Raw genomic sequence first — 23,503 nt, 5'->3', positions numbered from 1 at the left:
GTGTGGGTAGCACAAGTTTTGAACAGTTAAGATAAATGTGCATCACTCAATTATGGCCCAACCATTGTTATATACATGTGTCTGTCTATTTTATATATGTTCTTAGTGTTTTTCTTTTTCTTTGTATAGGAGCCATTTGTTGCAGTAGGCCTGCGCCTAGTCCCTTTGCCTTATACTAATGATGTCGAAGTGGCGCCTGCAGGCTACAGAAGGTCCTCGGATCTGTGTGTAGATGGGGAAACTGAGGCAGGAAGGGACAAAGCAACTTTTTCTAAGATCACCGAGGGAGATTCCCCCCCCCCCAGAAAGGTAATTTTGTGGCTGTGTGCTGAACAGCGTGAAACACAAGAAAAGTTTATGTAAGAAGTTGCCTCAGTCAAAGGACCGCAGGCACCATGATGGACAACACACCAGGTGACGGCGGTGTAGGAGGAGGAGCCCATTCTTCAGGTAAAGAATGTGGGGGAGACTGGCTGCATCGTGGGTGGATGGGGAGGGAGGGGTCTGACTCACAGGTTTCTCGCTTAGGAAATAGGGGTGCTGCTGATACCTGGAAGATAAGGACTTCTGAGTCAAGCTGGCAGGTTTTGAGAGAGTGTTAATAGAGATGGGAAAACTTTAGTTTTTGAGGAGGTGTGTGGCACACCCAAGTGAGAGGGTCTCCCTGCGACCCTACATTTTTCTGGGTACCTGCCAAAGCCAGGGTGGTTGTCCGAAGTGAAGAGCACCCCTAGGAGATCGAAGCCCTTGGTCTTGGTACCTGGGCCCTCCTCAGATCCAGGTGGTCGAGCTGACAGCCCCTCCCTTCAGGTGACAGCGTTGGACCTGGCCCTATCGTTTTTTGGGCTTGGGAGTGGGCGCTCAAGAGCCTTGCGGTGCCCTTGCAAACTTGGGAAGAACAAGGGGTGGACTCTCGGCCTGTCATTTTCTCCCTCGGTGATCTTGGAAAAAGTTGCTTTGCCCCTTCCTGCCTCAGTTTCCCCATCTGCACACAGACCCGAGGACCTTCTGTAACCTGCAGGTGCCACTTCGCCATCACTAGCATAGGGCGAGGGGAAGAGGCGCAGGTTGCGGTGGCGTCTTCCCAGTCCGATGTCACCCTGGAGGCTCGCAAGCCAGGGAGTCGAGGAGCTAGCCGCCAAGAGGCAGAGCTGCCGGGGCGGGACCGGACGGGCTGGGCCCCGATCAGCGCCGACTCCGCGCCTGGGGGGCCCAGGCTCGAGCCCAGGGCGCCCTCCCCGCGCGTGCCGCGTTACTGACGGCGTCAGAACAAAAGTGGCCGTCCGCTCTGCGCACTTGGCGTCCCGCAGGCCGGGCCTAGCGCCGCAGCCCGTCGCCTCACGCACCGCCGCCGTGCCTTCGACCCTTCCACCCGAGCGCGCTCGGCTCTTTCCGCCGCGGCCGGCGCAGGTGGAGGGGGCGGGGCGGGGGCCGTGCGTGGTGACGCCGCGGGGGGTGACGTACAGGCGTGCCCCGCCCCCTCCCCCTCCCCGTTCAGGCTCTGGAAAGAGAAGAAAAAAAACTTTCTTTTTTTTTTAATTGAGGAATCAACAGCCGCCATCTTGTCGCGGATCCGACCGGGGCTTCGAGCGCGATCTACTCGGCCCCGCCGGTCCCGGGCCCCACAACCGCCCGCGCACCCCGCTCCGCCTGGCCGGCCCGCTCCGCCCGGCCCTCGGCGCCCGCCCCGGCGGCCCCGCTCGCCTCTCGTCTCGGCCTCCCGGAGCCCGGCGGCGGCGGCCGCGGCGGCCGCGGCGGCGGCGGCACGGGGTGGGGGGGCCGCGGCGCGGCGGCGGCCCCGCTCGGCGCATTGTTTTTCCTCACGGCGGCGGCGGACCGCAGGCGGGCGGCGGAGCCCAAAGCCCCCCGGTCGTCCGGCCGCGGGCGAATTCATTAAGTGGGGCGCGCGGGGGGGGGGCGGCGAGGCGGCGGCGGTACCACCATGTTCCCGGGCGCCGCCTGAGCCGCGGGGCCGGGCGCCGTCGCTGCCAGCCGGGCCCGCGGAGGCGGCCGGGCCGCTTGGGTGCCCGGGCCGCGGAGTGTCGCGCTCGGGAGGCGGGCAGGGGATGAGGGGGCCGCGGCCGGCGGCGGCGGCGGCCGGGGGCGGGCGGTGAGCGCTGCGGGGCGCTGTTGCTGAGGCTGAGATTTGGCCGCCGCCTCCCCCACCCGGCCTGCGCCCTCCGCGGCCCGGCCCGCGCTCCTGCGCTCGCTCCTCGCTGGCTCCCCTGCTCGCAGCCGCCGGCCAGACCCCCGTCCGGGCCGCGTCGCGCCGCCCGCCCGCGCTCAGGGCTGTTTCCGCGAGCAGGTGAAGATGGCCGAGAACTTGCTGGACGGACCGCCCAACCCCAAACGAGCCAAACTCAGCTCGCCCGGCTTCTCCGCGAATGACAACACAGGTGAGGCTGGGGCCAGGCTCGCTGTCAGAGTCGGCGGCCGGGAGGGAGCTGAGGGTCGCAGTGGCCGGAGACTCTGTCCCGGGCCTTGGGATGTGTTTCCCTGCCGGGGAGGAAAAGTGAAGCGGGGGCGCGGCCGAGTGTCCGCACGCGTGGCCGGCCGGGATGACAGCGGAGGGGACCTTGGAGGTTTGGAGTAAGAGAATGCGACCAGAGGTAATGGGGGCTTTCAGGATCGGACCCCCACTCTAGGCGGTGCAGTCGCGGACACAGCTGCTGCTGCCTTACGAGTTGCGACTGAGAAGTTTCTTGGAATGTGTTGCTCGGGAAAACGCTCAGTGGTTATTTAGAAACTCTTGATTTTTTTTTTTTTGATCACCTAGTTTTGTTTTTTTTTTTCAAAACCCCAAACCTCATGTGCGAGTTGTCATCAAAGTTGCTGTGGTGTCTTTCATTTACATACGTAACCTTAAAAAGAAGTTAGCAGGCTTTTAAAAGTCCATTGGGCTCCAGTCTGCCTTTGAGGTTGGAATGGTTTTACACTGGAGATGAAAATTTAAAAAATTAAGGACTTTGAATCTTTCAGGGAAAGAGAAAAGCAAGATACTCTTAAATCTTTTCCCCGACTCACAAAATAACTTCCATGCAAACTTTCTTAGGTGATCGGATCGGGTCCCCAAGACTTTTCTGTTCATTCAGTAATTCAGAGTACTTCTGGACAGCTCTGATAACCTTGCCAATTATTCGTATATCCCTTTTTAAGCTCTCCTTCGAAATATAAACTCGTATGCTGCTGCGAACAATGCCGGCTCAGCGCAGCTAGCACTTCTCCAGTACGTACTTGTAGCGGCATCTGAAAATCAGTTTCTGATGAATGGGTCCAAATCAATTTACATTGCTGCCTGCAGATTGGCGCTAGATACAGATGTTCAAGTTGTGGAACTCTTTATGTGACTTTATACAAGTGTATTAAAAAAATTTCTGCTTTTGAAACAAAAGTTAGATTTCATGGCTTCAGTTTGAATAGTGTTCCTGTTAGTGAAGTCCAGTCATGAAATGGGATGTGTAATTTTAGTTAATGTAGAAATGAGAGAGGAGTGTTCTCCCTCCATCATTTTTCAGAAGATTTTTGTTGACTTAAAATTTGTTGAGTAGTAGGAAGGAGTAAATAAGAAATTCACAGGTAGGTAGGGAAAAGTCACTTTTCTTTTTAAACGACAAGTTGTTTGATGTTTATTTTCATAAAAATCTTATTGATGTAAAATGTTGAAACAGTGGTTTAAGTACACTTGTGCAAAGTAGAGCTCCCTTGCTTTAGTAATCTTGCTGTGCTTGAGCCAGAAGACTGTAATCATATGAGCTATGAGATGTAGATCATACCAGGTAGGTGTCCTCCTCAAGTTTATCCTCTGACACTGGTAACTGGAAGACTTCAGCTTTGCTGTTACTGAGTGAACTTGTAGATTTTTTTCTTAGAAGTGGGGCAAATTAATAAGACCACAAAAAGACCTGTAGTATCTTATACATCTAGAGGTTTACAAGATGGAACCCAAAAGAAGATGGTTTTTCCCCTTCTTCTTCCTCCTCCTCTTCTTCCTCCTCTTCCTCCCTTCCTCCTCCTCCTCCTTCCTTTTTTTTTTTTTTTTTTTTTTTTTTTTTTTTGGTGTAGCTTGTCTGGATTGTCAGATGTTTACTTACCGTGTTGCTAACCGGAGCAGACTTACCAGGAAGGATCTTCTGCACGGGAGCACTTTGTCCCTGTCCCTGTCCCTGTCGCTTTTTACCCAGGAGACGCAGGAGAGAACTTTCACATTTACACATATATGAAAACAAGGAGTGGTAGTTTCTAATGATCCTGATTTAAATGATCAAAGAATAAGATGGCATTCATATTTGGTTACATGAAATGCACCATCACATTGTCTTGAAAGGGTGTAAGGGTCCACTCTGAGGAAGGAGCCATTTTTGAATACATTAAACAAGGTGAAACCTTCTTGAGAATAACTATTATTCTATGATCCAGTAACAAGATAGACAGATCTTAAAAATTAAACAAATAAATGGCTGAAGTATTTTTGTTAAATATATTTAAAGCAGTGAAGGCTGGGACAGAGACAGAAGGATAATATTGTTGAGAAAAATTGAACTTTGTTTTCTTTGTTTTTTTCTTTTCTTTTTTTTTCTTTTTTCCCCCCCAAGACAGGGTTTCTTTGTGTAGCCCTGGCTGTCCTGGAACTCACTCTGTAGACCAGGCTGGCCTCGAACTCAGAAATCCACCTGCCTCTGCCTCTCAGGTGCTGGGATTAAAGTCGTGTACTACCACTGCCCGGCCTGAACTTTGTTTTCTTGAGGGGTCTTATCTCACGCCTCCAAGAGGAAATTGGGCTGGGGTAGGTGAGGTGTGTGTTCTGAGCACAAGATGCAATTTTAGGGAGGGGATGCAAGGAGAGTGAGCAGAGAGCCCTAGACAGTGAGAAACAGCTGCGACTTGAACTAGTGATACAAGCCACATCTTTGGGGACTGAGATGTGAATCCATCAAGTGCATTTTAGTTGTGTTTCTAGGAATGGTAGTGGTTGGAGAAGAGAGTGCCCTTGATAGAGAGGGAAGCCTACCAGGCCTACGGAGTACTTGGAGCTCACCAAGGGGAGTGTCCGTGTATGCATAAACCACTCCACTAGGGGCCAGGCAGCCTCTGAGTGATGATCGCCTTTGTTACTTAAGATGGGCGAGAACACACAGAGGAAGAGGGAAGGTGCCTGGAGGACGGAGCAAGAGGAAGAAGAGACCGCTTTTCACCTACCACAGGCAGTTCTGCAGAGGCAGAGAGGCAGATGGTGTCAGATGCTGGTGAAATACTATTGTCTTGTTCTGTGTTGAAGTGTTAAGCACTTTGTAAGAAGCAGGGAACTTTGTGTTATACATATGTAGTTGGCTATGTATTTTGGAAACTTTCTCTTAATACGTCCAAATTAAAATAGTTTAGAATCTTTTAACACCATGGATTCATGATCGAACAGTATAGAAAAAATTATTCAGGCAAGTAGACTTTTTTTTAAACATACATAATTGGCAATTCATACATTTGTGAAGGTGGGTTTTTTATTTTTTATATTTTTTTTTGTTTGGTTTGTCTTTTGAGGCTGATTACTTCAGACTGGCTTGGAATTTTCTATGTGAACTCTGGATCCTCCTGTCTCAGCCTTTTAATTTAAGTGCTAGTATTATAGGCATACATTATCACACTTAGTGACTTGGGAAATGTCACAGTAAACTTTATGTATAGCAAACCATGTAAAAAGTGTTCGGGCCTGCAAGATGGCTCAGGAGGTCAAGAAGAGGGAGCACGTGCCACGTAAACCTAGTGATTGGAATGTGGTTCCCAGAACCCATGGAAAGGTGGGAGGAGAGAACCCACTCCACAGAGTGCCCGCTGACCTTTAGGTGTGACACATCAGGAACCCCTCTCCCACCTGCACTCACTCTTTTGCTCACACATAGTAAAATTTTATAGAAAGTTTTACATTGGTTTTTTTTTACAATCAAACATAGGTATATTTTTTTAGCCTGTGCTGTGGCACTAATCTGTCGTAGTATTTTATAATGCCTGTGCTTTTTATTTGAAAAAAAAAAAAAGTTCCTTCCCTCCTCTTCTTTGAAACAAGGTGGTGATGTACCCAAGACTGATAGCACATTGGCTCTATGTACTAGGCTGACCTCAAATTTGTGATTCTTCTGCCTTAGCTTCTGAGTATTGCTAGCATTTTAGGCATGCTCTGTGATCAAAAAGTTCACTTTTTTTAAGACTTATTATTTATATTATGTTTATGAGTGTTCTATTTGCATGTGCACCTGCGTGCCAGAAGAGGGCATTATAGTCTATTACAGATGGTTGTGAGCCACCATTGTGGTTGCTGGTACTTGAACTCAGGACCTCTAGAAAAGCAGTCAGTGCTCTTACCACCCAGCTATCTATCATCTCTCCAGCCTAAAAGTTCACTTTTCAAGAGGCATAGTCTCAGTGTGTTGTCCGGGTCAGATCTCAGCTCCTAGACTCTAGTGAGCCTCTTGCTTCAGCCTTCTGAGTAGCTACAATTTTCTTTAAATGCAGTAGAGAAGTGCATTTAAAGAGAGCTTGTGGTAAATGTGATTGGCCACTAACATCTTTTTACTGGTACAGGGTAGTCTTCACTGTGTGCGGTCTTTTATGTGTCAGACAGTGCTTTCCTCTAAAGCCAATGGCAGCAGATGAAGAGAAGCTACATTTACTGCTGTTTTCTAGATGAGGCCCCGTGACTTATGGGGGATGGGCTCCAGAGCTACAGGCAGAAGGAAATCTAGATGGTTAACAGTCCTAGATTCAGGTGAGACGGCTCAGCATGGAAAGGCACTTGCCACCAAGCCTGAAAGCTTGAGTTTGATCCCAGTCCTGCCGTGGTGGGGGAAGTATTAAATAATATATTTTAAAATGAGCATCATAGAAATTTATTACACATTCGTACCTCTAAAGAGTTTACTTGACTTTGAGGCTGGAGAAAAGGTGGTTAAGAGCATTCTTCCATAGGAGACTGGTTCAATTCCCAGCACCCACCTGGCAGCTAACAACTGCTTGAAACTTTAGTTCCAGGACATCTGAACTCTGTAGATACTGTGTGCACATGCTATACAGATATACATGGAGGCAAAACACCCATACACATAAAAAAAAGTTTTCCTGACTCATGGACAGTGATATTTGCCAGGTTTCAGTCGCATTCACTTCAGCTGGTGAATTAAAGATTGTAGGCCTGTGGCACACACCTGTAATTCCAGTACTCCAGAGTCTTAGACAGGAGGGGGCTAGCCTAGGTAACATTATGAGTTCTGGACAACCTTGTGCTACAAAGCAGGCCTTAGTCTTTTTGTTTGTCTCTGCCTGCTTCCCCTACCCTCCCTCCTTCATTCTCCTCTATTCCACCCCCCACCCCCACCCCCCCATCTTAAACACACGTACAAACACATGCAGTCCTTTTCAGGAAATCTACAATGTATGGTCCTTATTTTACTTTATTACTTACTGTCTTGACTAAATAGGAGGTAAAAGTTTTGTATCAGGTAGGACTGTTCATGACTATCTTGACATGAAAGTACGAACCTTTTGGGGTCAAGAATGGGCTGCACTGGTAACTCTTCAGAAAATGTGGTATAATTGTGAAGCACACCAGTGGTTGCATACTGTTAAAGCAAAAGGTGGGGGTTCTGTAATTACTGTTATTTTTTTGTTTTCCTGAGACAGGATTTCATGTAGTTCAGACTGGCCATGAATTACTGATGTTTCTGCTGCCACCTCCTGAGTTGCTGGGATTACAGATATGCTCTACTGTACTACACTTGATTTGGTAACTCTTAAACATAACTGAAAATGGCTTATAAAGGAACTGAGGCTTGCTTTCTGCAGTTGGGAATTGATGCTTAGGTTGTAAGCCAGTAGTTTACACCTTTAGCTTCTGCCATTCTGGTTGGCTCTCAGAGTACCCCATTATGTAGGACTCTGCAAATGCTGGTTTTTGGTGTTTTAATTTCATGTTTGAAAACAAAATAGTTTAAAATGAGGTGGTTAATATGCCTTTCTTTGTAAAGATGAAGTATTATGGGTTCATAAAGCTTGTTACCTTAGTTCTTAGGTTCCATTAGTGAGGGTGTTCCTTCTTTATCTTACTCAGATCAGCACTTGGTCTGTATTTCAGGAAATTAAAGGGCATAAAAGTGTTTCTCAGAAGTGGGGAAAAAGGCTGGGGCTGAAGAGATGGCTCAGTAACCAGCCTGGTCTACAGTACAGAGTGAGTTCCAGGACAACCAGGGCTATATAGAGAAACACTGTCTTGAAAAACCAAATAACTAAACAAATAATAATTTAAGGGGTTTGTTCCCTGCTGAGGTTAGTTCTAGCCAAGGAATTTTGGTGTTAGTCTCTTAGAGCTTGTGCTGGTGGGCACTGTGAACCTTGAAAGATATGGCTGAACTTCCCAACATTCCTACAGCTCATTTTACCAGGAATGCCCCCCAACCCCTTAACATAATGCATGGATCAGTAAACGACTTCTGTAAAAGACCAGAGAGGACATATTTCTGGCTCTGTGGGGCATCTGGTCTCTTGCTCTAACCATTGTACTTTGTCATTTTGGCAAGAAGTCAGCCATAGATAGTATGTAGGCACTGCTGTCTCCTTTAAACTTTACTATAAAAATTGGCACCTGGAGAATTTTCCCTTGAGCTACAGCTTGATGATGTGAGTGGTGTGGCCTAAGCACCCATTTGGGAGTACTGGCCTGCTGTACCTGTTCCCAGCTGGGCATAGCAGTAGCACAAATTTTCTGAGACTTTTGCACCTGGCCTGGACAGTGACTAGTAGATAGGGTAGGATGGCCACTTCAAATGAGGAGGTTCTCTTTTGAGCTGTTGTTGTTGTTCTGTGATAGCTGTATATACGGTATTTGAAATCAAATACATTTTAAGCACAGTAACTTCATGTGACTTTGCTTTTTTGCTAGCCATTTTGGTTATCGTAGCTCACAGCATTCTTTTCCCTACTACTGGGTCACCTCCAGTTCTCATAATCCTCCCTTTTCTGTGAGACTAGATGGTGAATGGCTTTGTAAGAGCTGGTACAGATGTGCCACAGTTACCCCACTGGCACCGATCACAACACAAGAAGGCTCACTTACACCGTGGGCCCTTAGGAGATGTTTGAGGTAGTTTTCTCCTAAGACTCTGCTTTTACACTACTTGTCACCACTCTCTGGTGCACGTGCACTCTTACACGTGCCCCCCTCCCTCCCCCCCCTCGTTTCTTTTTTTCTTTCTCTTAATTTTGAGTGTCACATCTCGATGTTTTCACCATTGATAACCTACCTGGTGCGTTCTGGCCAGGTCTCAACTCTATAACCTCAGTTTTCTCATTTGTAAAATGGGCTGATGACTATATTATTACAGTATTGTCTGAGGTGATGTCTGGAAAATAGCTGGCCTGGAGGAAGTGCTCAGTGGACAGGCGTTGGCCTTGTGTTTACTTGGGTGTGTGAATGTGCCTTGTCGTGTGGGGGTTTCTTTGGGATGATAATCTGATCAGAATGCTGATGGTGGAAATCGCAGTAGCTTTGCATGTTAGCACGCATTTCCATGTGTGGCTGTGGCTGTTGTATGCCCTCACTGGATATATAACCAGAACTCTATCATAGTACTATGGATTTTTGCTTGCATTTTCACTTTTTAAATGTAAGGTTTATTTATTTGTGTATAGCATGTGTTTTACCTGCATGTATGCTTGTGCACCATGTTTGCCCATTGCCCTTGGAGGCCAGAAGAGGGCATTGAGTCACCTGGAGCTGGAGTTACAGATGCTTAGCTGCCCTGCGAGTGCTGGGAATTGAATGCAGCTCCTTTGGAAAAACAGCCTGCTAAGCCATCTCTCCATCTCCTTCACTTTAATTTTTTAAAGTAGAAACATGATAGCTATGAAAAATTTAAAATCTTTAAAAACTTAAGTGTTCTGTAAACCCTATAATTTTGAAACATAATTCATGGACTTCATAAGTCTCGGATATGTGATTCTATCTGTGTCTTAAAATTCAGTCTGAGATATCTGTTAGCCACTGAACAACACTGTACAGAAGATTCTGGTTGATACCTTTCAGTGGCTTAGAACTGTGTTCACTCAAACTTGGAAACAAAACTAAGAAAATGCGATTTAAGTGTGAAAATGTGGAAAGAATAATCCAGAAGGATGTATTTATTCCCTAGAGTTCTGAACATCTTGCTCTGTGGAATCCCAGGAAACTGAGGTGAGGCCAGTGGTTTGGTTGTCTTCCCAACCGTGCTCTGCCTGTCCTGCTGTACTAGAGTGCTAGTCAGTCACTTGGGGAAGCCAACTGTTTTCCCAGTCTTCAGGGCTGGAAATGGGACCCTGGCCATGACCATCTTTTCATCTTAGATGTCACATACATATAGATAGATAGCTCTTGTATAACTCTTCTGGTTGTTCTTAGATGTCTCTCAGAAGCCTTCATACTCTTGGGCATGCCCTCTGTCCTCTGTAATCCAATGTTAGTACATGTACCCTTGCCCTTCATGCATTCCTGTTGTTTTTTGTTTTTTGTTTGTTTTTTTGTTTTTTGCTTTTGAGACAGGGTTTCTATATAGCCCTGGCTGTCCTAGAATTTACTATGTAGACCAGACCAGCCTTGAACTTATAACGATCCACCTGCCCCTGTCTCCAGAGTGCTGGGATTAAAGGTGTGTGCTACAGCTGACTCCCCTTCACTTAATCTTTTTTTTCTTCTTATATTGAAACTAAGACTTTTTTTCCTCACACAATATATCCTGATTGTGATTTCTCTTCTATCCACTCTTTCCAGGTCCTCTTATCTCCCTTGTCAACTGAATCCATCCCCATTCTGTCTCATTAGAAAACACCAGGATTCTAAGGGTGATAATAAAATGATATATAATAATATAAATATAATAAGATAAAAGGAAAAGTAACACATCAAGAGTATGACAAAAGGAAACAAGTCCAAGAAAAGGCACAAGGGATAGGTATAGATATAGACCCTCTTGTTCACACACTCAGGAATCCTATAAAAGCACTAAACTGGAAGCCATAATCTATATCAAAGGTCAGGTGCAGGCCCTGTGCATGCTACTTCAGTCTCTGTGTGTTTAGAGGGCCATGTTTCTTGATGCCCTCCATCCACTCAGGCTCTTATACTCTTTCTGGTTCCTCTTTTCACAGGGTTCTCTGAGACCTGAGGAGGAATTTGATGGAGATAACCCCATTTAGGGTGAATATTCCAAGGTCTCTCTCTCACTCTGACTATGAGCCTCTGTATTGTTCCCAGCTGCTACAAGTGGAAGCTCCTCTGATGGCTGAGCAAGGAGCTGGTTTATGAGTATAGCAGAGTGTCACTAGGAATCATTTTATTATTACATTCTTTTAGTAGTATTGAACAGTAACAGTATTTGGTTCTACAGTAATATTTGGTTTTACCCTAGGTCCTTGGACTCTCTAGTCTCAGGTACTTTATCATCCAAGTAGTGTCACTTCCTGGTTTTTATGTTATGGAGTGGATCTTAAGTCAAATCTGATATGGTTGGTTATTCCCAGGCTTTGTGCCACTAGCATACCTTGCCGGCAGGACACCATTGTAGACCAAAGAGTTTGTGACTGAGTTGGTGTATGTTTCTCTTTTTGTATTGTTAAGAGTACTTAAGATACTAACTAGCATGTAGGGGTGAAGGCTCCATATAGGCACCAGCTTGACTTATTCATGGTCAGTCAGTTGTGTAGTTATTGTCTTCAGCCATAGGGCCTTCCTGTTGCAGTAAATCTCAGTTACAGTATTTATAAGCTACAGTATTTATAAGTCTAGATTGGGCAGGTTACCACTACACTGCTCTCTTTCCCAGCTAGGAGATCCCTTGCTACTTGCTGCTTCTCCAGGCTGCGTGGTTCTGCTTCATCTTCCTTGTACCTCCCTTTCCTCCATTGTCTTCCTCCTCTATGATGTTTCTGTATCCTGCTTTTCCTCTTCCACCCCCTTTCCTTTAAGAAGGAAGGATAGAGAAGAGGAAAGGGAAGGTAGAAATCCCAGAGTCTAAGCTCTTTAGTTTTCTTTCTCCCTGTCCAAAGCTACATTTATAAAGTATCTCTTAAAATGACAGCATATCTATAATCCATAAAATAACCAGAACCATCCACCCCAGCCTAAGAGACTTGGACTGACAACTCTATAACTTCTTTCTGTTGAATAGGGTCGATGAGAAATTTTTTAAAAGGGTGGGAAGTAGTAGGAAGATTAGAAAATTTGGTTAGACTTAACAAAGAAAGCTTTAGTATCTGTTATCCAGTCTCTGTATGCTTAGAAGGCACAAGACTTGACTGATGTTCTGACTAGATCCATCTGAAAGGTTGAATGAGGCAAGATGACCCAGAATCTGTGGCAGTCCCCAAGCCTTCACTATAGGCAAGTGGCTGTGGATGTTTGACAGGGTCTAGGTGGGACTAGCCACAAACTTTAGAGCAGGTGGAGAGTCAGAGATAATAAATAGGTAAAGGCATTCTTTTCCAGGCAGGAGATAGTAACACCCAGCAATTGTGTCAAGAAGGGGAATTGTAAAGAAATTAACCGAGTGTGTATGTCTTTTACCCTTGAATTCAAGGGTCTCGGGTGGTGGGGAGGGGGTGTGTGGTAGCATGGTCAAGCTCCCCTTTCCCCATCCTCCAGCAAAGGTGGATAAAGCAAAAGTAAAGCCTAGAGGAGCCAGAGGGCCATCCAGTCTGTGGGAAAGGTGGTGCACTTTAAAACCATATCATTCCTTGCCTTTAGTGTGTGGAAAGCAACCTGTAGTCTTGGTAACAGCCTGGGTTTGAGGGTTCTTATGGGACTCCTTTGGTCAGCAACTCAATTAGATATTACCCGTTCCTGGTACTGGAAGCTTCATTTGGTGACTCTGTCTCTCCCATTATTTCATTTAGATGGATGGTGCGTGTGTGTATATCTCTGTTGTATTAGGTTTCCATACTTTCTCTCAAATGGTCCTTAATTTTAGCTTTCTCTTGCCTTATTCTGTTCCCCATCCCCCTCTTCCCTTCCTTTCCAGCCCTCCTCCACATTCTTCCATAACCATTTATTCTATATCTCTTTCCCAGGGAAATCTATTCATCGCCCCCCACCCCCCATTGTCCCTTACTCTATCCCTAACCTCTTTGGTTCTACAGATTGTAGTGTGGTTCTTATTGACTTAATGGCTAATATCCACATATAAGCAAATACCATATTTGTCTTTCTGGGTCTGTGTTACCTCACTCAGGATGAATTTTTCCTAGTTCTGTCCATTTACTTGCAGAGTTCATGACTTTATTTTTAAATGTCAGAATAATACTCTATTGTGTAAATGTGCCACTTTTTCTTTATCCAGTCATCTGTTGAGTGGTATCTAGGTTGTTTCCAATTTCTGGCTGTTACGAATAAAGCAGTAATGAACACAGTTGAGCAAGTGTCCTTGTGGTAGGATGAAGCATCTTTGGGTATATGCCCAAGAGTGGTACAACTGTATCTTGACTAGATTAATCCCCATCTTCCTGAGGAACCACCTCACTGATTTCCATAGTGGCTGTACAAGTTTGTAGTCCACCAGCAGTGCATGAATGTTCCCCTTACTCTGCATCCTTGCCAGCATGAGCTGTTACTTGTGTTATTGATCTTAGCCATTCTCATAGGTGTAAAATTAAATCTCAGTAGTTCTGATTTGAATTTCTCTGATGACTATAGATGTTGAACATTTCTTTAAGTGCTTCTCAGTTATTGAAAATTCTGAGCCGGGCGTGGTGGTGCGTGCCTTTAATCCCAGCACTCGGGATTCAGAGGCAGGCGGATTTCTGAGTTCGAGGCCAGCCTGGTCTACAAAGTGAGTTCCAGGACAGCCAGGGCTACACAGAGAAACCCTGTCTCGAAAACCAAAAAAAAAAAAAAAAAAAAAAAAAAGAAAAGAAAATTCTGTTTAAATCTATACCCCATTTTTTAATTGGATTATTTGTTTTCTTGATAAATAGTTTTTTGAGTTCTTTATGTATGTGATATTAGGCCTCTATTGGATGTGTAGTTATAGAAATCTTTCCCATTCTGTAGGCTGCCACTTTGTCTTGATGACAATGTCTTTTGCCATGCAGGAGCTTTTCAATTTCATGAGGTCCCATTTATTAATTGTTGAACTTGATGTCTATTCTAATGGTGTTCCGTTCAGAAGGTCTTTCTCTGCTCCATTGAGTTCAAGGCTATTCCCCACTTTCTCTTCTATCAGGTTCAGTGTATCTGGTTTTATGTTAAGGTCTCTGATCCATTTGGAATTGAGTTTAGTGCAGGATGATAAAGATGGAGCTATGTGGGTTTTTGTACATGTAGCCATCCAGTTTGACCAGCACCTTTTATTACAGATGCTGTCTTTTTCCCCCCAGTGTCTTATTTCTGGCTTCTTTATAAAAAAGCAGGTGTCCATCAGTATGTGAATTAACATCTGAACCTTAAATTTGATTCCATTGATCACATTTCTGTTTTTGTGTTAGTACCATGCTGTTTTTATTACTATAGTGTGCTGTAGTACAGTTTGAAGTTGGGGGTAGCCCTCACCCAATTGCTTCTTGGAAGATCTCTGTCAGACCTGCCCTGACCTGTCCTCTTGCTTTAACAGGGAAAAAGATCATGCCTCACTATTAGTCTTAAGCTTAGCCTTAAGAGAACAACTCGTACTTTATGCTGAAATGCGTACCAGTGCTCTGATAGTCGTGGAGCTTTTGCATATTCTACTTTGCCTGAGTAGTCCTCTCTCTGAGAGAGGGTCCTGCATGGGTGCTCCTTCGCTTGCTGATGAGCTTGGACCTTCTTGAATGGGTCTGACCCAGAGTACTTCATACACAGTCAGAATGGGGTGTGGAAGGCTTGGAAGTAAGCAAAGTGCCCTTACTCTTTTAATTTCTAGGCAGTTTAATGAAGAACTGTAGTTGTCCTGGAAGAACTATTGGGGTCTTTTCTGGTTCCCTTAGATAGCAAGACTATTTTTGAGTTCTGTGTGTAAAAGTTGAATTCCTATTAAACTCAGTGTTAGGAAATACGTGACTATCATCTCTCATGACTGTTGTCTCTGTTATCAGTAGGAGTGTTTAGTTGAAGCATTGCTAAGAGTAGGAAAGCCTCGAAGTGATAAAGCCTCACAGTGAAAACCTTTCTTTTCCACCTCTTAAGTGTCCTACATGTTGTTTGGGAATCTCTTATTGTGCCAATCTTTACCTGTGCCTTGTTTTTATAATAGCAATGTATACACAAGGTATTTCAATTAATGTTTTGAATTCATACAGTCTGTAATACAGAGAATGGTCTCTTTAAGGGGGTTGTATAGTTCTCTTGTAATATAAATTATTTTTAAAATAAAAAAGCTTCCCCTCTTAGTTCCCCCTAAATAGCTTTGCATTTTTCACGACCACCTATACATGTTTACTACTTGATTACTTTGTGTGCGGGTGGGTGGGTGTGGCTGTGTGCCATGCCACTTGTGGAGGTCAGAGGACAGGTAGGAGTTTTTTCTTCCTCTATTACATGGTCCCATGGATTAAACTGGTTGTCAGGCTTGGCTGCAGGGCCTTTACTTGCTGAGTCATTTACCAGCCTCCCCTTGCTAACTTTACAGTTAGCGTATCCAATGAAACAGCAGAAAGTTAGGGTAACCTATGGAGAAGGCTGGGGTAGCATTTAAATAGAATTTAATAGGTTTACTATTTGATTATGAGTTGAATGATGACAACTCAGGAGGTATAGAAATCTTATCAATATATAGGGGTTGCGTTGATAGTTATGAACTATGAAAGCTTGACCCAGTTCTTTTGGATTAAAATATTTGGACTATTTGTCACCTGATTAAAAGTAGAACCTTCTAAGCGTGACTCAGAGTTGAAGGAAATGTCAGAGCTTTTTATACTGAAGCCAGCCATGTGTGCTTCAGAGGGAGCCTTGGCTTTGGCTCAGTGGACATGGAAGTTTTGCTCCCAGCTCAGAAGCTCTGTGACTGGGGCCAGAGGCTTCACATGTTAGTCTTGGGGACAAAGGGAGGAGGCAGAGAACTCTAAAAGGGAGCTTCCCTTTGCAGCATTCACTTTTGCGCAGTTTGATTAGCTTTTTGTGTATTAGACTGTTACGGAACTTGGCATGTAGCCAGTTGAGGCAGCTTTTATTGTTTAATTAATTGTGGGCATTACTTTCCCTTGGGGCCAGTGAGGATTGGGATGATTGACACAGGGATGAAGCCCTGACCCAGACCTAATTTCATATTGCTTCTCATAGGACAGTGGGAAGTTGCTATCTTTCCCTGTCTCACTTTCCATGTCATATGGGGGTCTAGTGCCGTTTCAGCTCCAGTCTGTAGAAAGAAGGAATTGAGAGCTAAGATTCAGAAATCCTGCTAAACAAGCAATTGTGTGGTTCACTTTACTCTATCTGTTCTTTATTGGGAAATTGAACTCTAATTAAGTGGAACTGGTTTCTAGTTACAGTTTCAGACAAAGGTTTAATATGGGTTAGGATTTAGAGTAAAAGGAAATCTGAATGCAGAGAAATTGTAAAAATTGTCTTTTATAGAAAGCAGCCATTGGAAGAGAGAGCAACTTGTCAGGAGGACTTTTTGAGAGGAGTGCCAGTGAGACCTTACTCATCCTTGTTTGTTTCATCCATGGACCTTGAGGGAGCATATCTAGCTCCGTAGTATTGTGTGGTTTCCTCTTTCTGCAGACTCTGTGATGGGAAGTTCTTTCATTGGGAGTTATTATTTTTCCATTCTCTTCTATACTTGAGCTATGGAGATGTATGGCCTTTTACTAGTAAATGTCCTACAATGGACCAGGAACTTTCCTTTTAATTTGTGGGTGTCATTACAAATTAAGGCTTGTAACTTAGTTAACAGCTAGTACTGAAAGTAAAGCCAAAGGTATGTATAAACTGTCGTGTTGTATACACTAATGACCAGATGTTGTATGTAGAGCATGACCGGCCCACAGTTGACCTTTTCACAAAACCTCTTTAGGGACCATGTAGATGATAGGAAGAGAAGTCAGTGTTGTAGTTCTAGTGATGGCCTGAAGTATGGTGAAAAGGGTTAATATTGCCCTTGTTCAGATGATGCTGGTGATCTAGAGTCTAAATCAGTGTTGTTCAGTAGAAGTTAAAAGCCCACGTGTACCATCAAGTACTTGAAATAAGACAAGTCTGATATAAGAACTATTCAATTTTATTAAGTTATGTATTTACTTTTATTTGTTTGAGACAGAGTTTTTAGTAGCCCAGGCTTGCTTCAAACTCACTGAGTAGCTGAGATTAGCCTTGAACTAATGATTCTTTTGCCGCCAACTTTTTTTGTTTTGTTTTTTGTTTTGTTTTGTTGTTGTTGTTGATTTGGATATTTTATTTACATTTCAAATGTATCCCCTTTCCCCTCCTGAACCCCCCATCCCATTCCCTCCTCCTCCTGCTTCTATGAAGTGCTCCCCTACTCACTCCCCACTCCCCACCCTGGCATTCCCCTACATTGGGGCATCATGCCTTCACAGGACCAGGGGCTTCTCCTCCCGTTGATGCCCAACAAGGCCATCCTCTGCTTCATATGCGGCTGGGGCCATGGGTCCCTCCATGTGTACTCTTTGGTTGGTGATTTAGTCCCTGGGAGCTCCAGGGCGGTGGAGGGGGGTCTGGTTGGTTATTGTTCTTCCTATGGGGTTACAAACCCCTTCAGCTCCTTCAGTCCTTTCTCTAACTCCTCCATTGGGGACCCTGTACTCAGTCCAGTGGTTGGCTGCGAGCATCTTCCTCTATTTGTCAGGCTCTGGCAGAGCCTCTCAGGAGACAGCTATAGGCTCCTGTCAGCAAGCACTTCTTTTGCCACCACTTCTTAAGTGCTACATTTTCATGTATAGGCCACCATGCCTGGCTAAATTTTAAAGTTTTGAAAAAAATTAAGTAAATGGCCTTGTGTGACCATTGTTTGCAGCAGTGCAGCTCTAAGCTCATTTGCTTCTTGTATTTGTAGAATTATCTTTAATATTATTTAATATTTATGACTTCAAGACAGAAGTATCCTTTTAAAAATGGAGGATACTTTCAGAAATACTTCTGGGTTAGGCTAATTTTTCAGTGTTATTTACTAGGGTAATAGATGTTATACTGTGGTATGGGCCCTGGTTGATTGAGTGATGAGACAGGCCTAGAATCTGCCTTCACGCATGTCTTCATGCTGGGGAAGGCTTATCTCGGGCAGTCTGCTATTACAGCTTCCAGAGTGGGCCACTGAGTCTGTGCAATCCAGATGGGGCAAAACTCGCTCCAAAGGGTCTTGTGAGCTGAGAGACTGAGGATGAAGAGATGGCAATTGGTTCTTTTCTGGGCATGAGGAACAGCACAAGTGTCAAGTGTGAAAGTCTGGAGGTGTAATCTCTTGAACACTTAAGTAATAATTTGCAAAAAAAATCAGTTTTGTTCTTGCCTTGCTTATTTGGCCACCCTAATTTAGAAATCTTCAATGGCTTCTGAGACCATGGGCACAGATGATAGTCATGCTCTTGGAGTTGGTTTCAGCTCCACCATTTCATTTTTTTATCCAACAAATATTTTGGTGCTTATTGTGTTTATGTGTGAGGGATGGAGATGGACGCTTTGCTGGGTCATGATGATAACCTTCGTGCAAAAGCTGCAGTTCTTGTGTGGTGGAACGGAGGTGAGTGGTATGGCTAGCCAGTTTGCCAATTCCCAGCAGATCCTTTGTCATCTCTCTACCTCCCCCAAAAGGCTTATTTTATTATTTATATATATGTATGCCTGTTTTGCCCCCCTAGATCACCAGGGCCCACATCATAGTATGACAACTATTTTCCTCAATGAATAACCCTAGAAAACTAATATAAGCCATTCGTATACAGAACTTTAAAACTTCCTTATTTGGGGGGTGGGGGGAGATAGTTTCCCTGTGTAGCCCTGGCTGTCCTGGAACTCACTCTGTAGACCAGGCTGGCCTCGAACTCAGATTTGTCTGCCTCTACTTATCAAGCAAGTGCTGGGATTAAAGGCACTTAATCTTCTTTCTCATTTAGAGCTCTAATGTGCACCCCTAAGCACGTTACATGTAGCTTCTTTATACACTACCCTTGTACATGCTGACCTATTGTAAACACACTTTTCTGATGGATCTTAGAGGAATTGGAAGTATTAATCTTTCAAGAGTAGGCCTCGTTCTATCTCTTTTTTAAAGATTTATTTTATCTTTAAAAAAACAGATGTTTGTAGGGAGTTTGTGCATGTGAGTGCCAGTGCCTACAGAAGCCAGAGGTTATAGATTTCCTTGGAGTTAGAGGCCACTGTTAGCTACCTAACTCAGGTTCAGGGAACCTCACTTGGGTCCTCGGTGAGAACAGAATATCCTCTTAATTTCCTGAGCCATCTCTTCAGTTCCTTTCCCTTTAAAGGTTCATTTTACTTTGTGTGTGTGTGTGTGTGTGTGTGTGTGTGTGTGTGTGTGTGTGTGTGTGTGTAAAGGTGCCTGAGGAGTCAGAAGAATGTCTCTTGGAACTTGAGTTACAAGAGGTTGTGAGCTGCCTGACTGTTGGTGCTGGGAACTGAACTTGGGTCCTCTGCAAGAGCTTCAGTACTCCTGAACCATCTCTTGAGCCCTCTTAGTCTGTTCTTATTTTAACAGTGAAGTTTTGGTTCTATGATTAAATAATGATATTTTTTAGTGTTTGCACGGTAAATAGGAAGAACTGAAGTATATCTCAGGTTTGTTACTGGTATTAAAATGCATGCCATGTAGCCAGATCATACTCACATTCTATATATGGTTTTTGGTCTAGAAAAGGTCTTAAAACCTTTGGCTTTTGCTACCTACTTTATTAAGTGATAGGTTAGCTGTAGCTTAATAGCCTGCACTAAGCAGTAAAAATCAATTTCTTACTTAATTATTTTAAGAATACTTGTTAATCTCAGGTCTTTCAATTAATTAATTTTGAGATTATGAAACACTGAAACTAATCCCGAAGTCTGTTAGGAAAAGGAGCCTTCTCTGAAGTATAGTTGAGCTCCCTGTTTTAGGTGATCTGGAAAAGACTGGTTACTGCAGAAGGCAGGAGTGTCTGAAAGTCATTAAATAAAAGGTTAGGATGGAGAACAAAGATAAAAATTAAGACTTTTTAGGGATAAAAGATGTATGATTGTGTGTGTATGGGTTAAGTAATCTCTAGAAATGTTTTCAGGAAGTTGAACTAGGGATTTCTGAGGCCTCTTTTTTTTCATTCTATTTTTCTAAATACGTCTTTTTTACTTATTTATTTTATATTTTCTTTATTTACATTTCAAATATTAGCCCCTTTCCCAGTTTCCTTCCCTCCTGGAAACACCCTATCCCATCCTCCCTCCCCCTGCTTCTATGAGGGTGTTCCTCTACCTACCCACCCACTCCCACCTCCTTGCCCTCAATTTCCCTACATTGGGGTATCTGTTGAGCCTTCATAGGACCAAGGACTTCTCCTCCCATTGATGCATGACAAGGCCATCCTCTGCAACCTATGCAGCTGGAGCCATGTGTACTCCTTTGTTGATGGCTTAGTCCCTGGGAGCTCTGGGGGACTGGTTGGTTGATATTGTTGTTCTTCCTATGGGGTTGCAAACCCTTTCAGTCCTTTCTCTAACGCCTCTATTGGGGACACTGCACTCAGTCCACTGGTTGGCTGTGAGCATCCATCTCTGTATTTATAAGGCTCTGGCAGGGCCTCCCAGGAGACAGCCATATCTGGCTTCTTTCAGCATGTACTTCTTGTCATCCACAATAGTGTCTGGGTTTGGTAACTGTGTAGGGGGATGAATCCCCAGATGGGACAGTCTCTGGGTGGCCCTTCCTTCAGTCTCTGCTCAACACTTTATCGCCATATTTGCTTCTGAGTATTTTGTTCTCCCAAGGACCGAGGCACCCACACTCTGGTCTTCCTTCTTATTGATCTTCCTTCTTATTTGGAGCTTTTGGGCTAATATCTACTTATCAGTGAGTGCCTACCATGTGTATTCTTTTGCGATTGGGTTACCTCACTCAAGATATTTTCTAGTTCTAGCCATTTGCCTAAGAATTTCTTGAATTCATTGTTTTTTAATAGCTGAGTAGTACTCCATTGTGTCTTGCAGAAAGCAGTCTACAAGTTCAGTGCAATCCCCAATCAAAATTCCAAATCAATTCTTCATAGAGTTAGAAAGAGCAATTTGCAAATTCATTTGAAAAAAAAACCAGGATATCGAAAACTATTCTCAACAATAAAAGAACTTCTGGGAGAATCACCATCCCTGACCTCAAGCTGTATTACAGAGCAATAGTGATAAAAATTGCATGGTTTTGGTACAGAGATAGGCAGGGAGATCAATGGAATAGAATTGAAGATCCAGAAATGAACCCCCACACATATGGTCACTTGATCTTTGACAAAGGAGCTAAAACCATCCAGTGGAAAAAAGCATTTTTAACAAATGGTGCTGGTTCGTTCAACTGGCGGTCAGCATATAGAAAAATGCAAATTGACCCATTCTTATCCACTTGTACAAAACTCAAGTCCAAGTGGATCAAAGACTTCCACATAAAACCAGATACACTGAAACTTATAGAGGAGAAAGTGGGGAAGAGCCTCGAACATATGGGCACTTGGGAAACATTCCTGAACAGAACACCAATGGCTTGTGCTGTAAGATCAAGAATCTACAAATGGGACCTCATAAAATTGCAAAGCTTCTGTAAGGCAAAGGACACTGTCAGTAAGACAAAATGGCAACCCACAGATTGGGAAAAGATCTTTACCAATCCTACATCCCATAGAGGGCTAATATCCAATATATACAAAGAACTCAGAGAAACAAATTAAAAAATGGGGTACAAAGCTAAACAAAGAACTCTCAACTGAGGACTACAGAATGGCTGAGAAGCACCTAAAGAGAAATGCAAATTAAAACAGCCCTGAGATTCCATCTCACACCAGTCAGAATGGCTAAGATCAAAAACTTAGGTGTAGATGCTGGTGAGGATGTGGAGAAAGAGGAACAGTCCTCCATTGCTGGTGGGATTGCAAGCTGGTACAATCACTGTGGAAATCAGTTTGTTGGTTCCTCAGAAAATTGGACCTGAGGACCTGGCTATACCACACCTAGGCACATACTCAGAAGATGCTCTAACATGTAATAAGGACACATGCTCCACTATGTTCATAGCAGCCTTATTTATAATAGCCAGGANCTGAAAAGAACCCAGATGTCCTTCAACAGAGGAATGAATACAGACAATGTGGTACATTTACACAATGAATACTAAATGCTTCTTAAAATAAGCCAAAACCAGGGTTTAAAATTTACTAAAGTAGTATAGCACTGACCAGGAAAGTGCAAGGTCCTGAGATTGGTCCACAGCACTGCAAATAGTAGCAGAAAGCATTTAAAGAAAAGGAAGGAAGGAAAGAAAGAAAGGGAGAGAGAAAGGGAGAAAGGAAGGAAAGAAAGGACGGAAGCAGACAAAACCCTTTAAAAACATAAGTCCAAATAAAATCATCTTGTTAGTTGATTGATTTATTGGTTGTGTTCCAGAAATTCATATATATGCATATTTTTATTTGTAGTTAGGAGACTCTATTAAATGTGGGACAGAGATAAGGTGTGACTGTTTTACCAGTAGCTTTGGTTGTCACTTCCTTTGTTACACTCTCCATCTTTTACAGTCTGTATTAGTGGTTTCTCACTGATGCATTACTGGAAAAAACCAATGTCTGATTTTTTTATTTAATGATGTCAGATTTATGGATGTGAGCAATATTTATAGTTCTGTATTTTAGATACAAAATGTTACATGTAGATTGTCATTTATTTAGGAAAAAAATAATTTCCCCCCTTTCCATCATTTTAAGCCCATGTGAAAACAATATTCAAAGCTAATATTGAATCTATTTGGAGTTTTATCCTCTTAATAGGAAAGTCCAGCTGGAACTGGAGCACCTGGAGCCATTGTTATCATGGGTGCTGAAGCTGATCACTGAGCCTGAGCAGCCTACTGTGAGGAGAGATCACCTTAAAAACACCAGTTTCCATAACTACTTAACACTAGTAGTTAATAAGGCTTAGAAGTCAGGAGACAGGTGTGCCCAAATAGTCAGTACCTGATTCCTTCTCTCTCCTCCCCTTTTCATTCCTGACCAGGTTAGTGTGTTTGTATATGTGTTAGTACCTGAAGAGCTGTCATATCATTTTCTGGTCTGGCGTTTTTCTGTTTGAGCACCCACTGATGGATATTTAGGTATTTCCAATGTTTTTCTTTCACAAATAGTGCCCTGTGAAGTTAAATGTGCAAATAAGCCTGTAGAACAGGCAGATCCTAGATGTGATTGTTAATTAAAAGTAATGTGGGCCGGGCGTGGTGGCACACACCTTCCACCCAGCACTTGGGAGGCAGAGGCAGGCGGATTTCTGAGTTCGAGGCCAGCCTGGTCTACAAAGTGAGTTCCAGGACAGCCAGGGCTATACAGAGAA

General features: G+C 43.9%; 1 protein-coding gene across 2 annotated transcripts in view; it reads left to right on the top strand.

Moving 5' to 3' along the window:
- Window positions 1-1,523: 1,523 nt before the first annotated feature.
- Crebbp (CREB binding protein) overlaps window positions 1,524-23,503 on the top strand; it is a 130,136-nt gene continuing 108,156 nt past the window's right edge. The window contains exon 1 of one of the 2 annotated variants that reach the window (XM_021209977.2): window positions 1,524-2,396. In XM_021209977.2, the coding sequence (XP_021065636.1) occupies window positions 2,312-2,396 (85 nt within the window). In that variant the 5' untranslated portion in view covers window positions 1,524-2,311. The remainder of the gene's footprint in view (window positions 2,397-23,503) is intronic. The other variant, XM_029544586.1, reaches the window with a different exon arrangement.

This window comes from Mus pahari, chromosome 12 (assembly GCF_900095145.1).
Source record: "Mus pahari chromosome 12, PAHARI_EIJ_v1.1, whole genome shotgun sequence".
In the NCBI taxonomy this organism is placed as follows: domain Eukaryota; kingdom Metazoa; phylum Chordata; class Mammalia; order Rodentia; family Muridae; genus Mus; species Mus pahari.
Note: the sequence above shows the minus strand (reverse complement) of the source record. Positions and strands in the feature narration are given on the sequence as shown.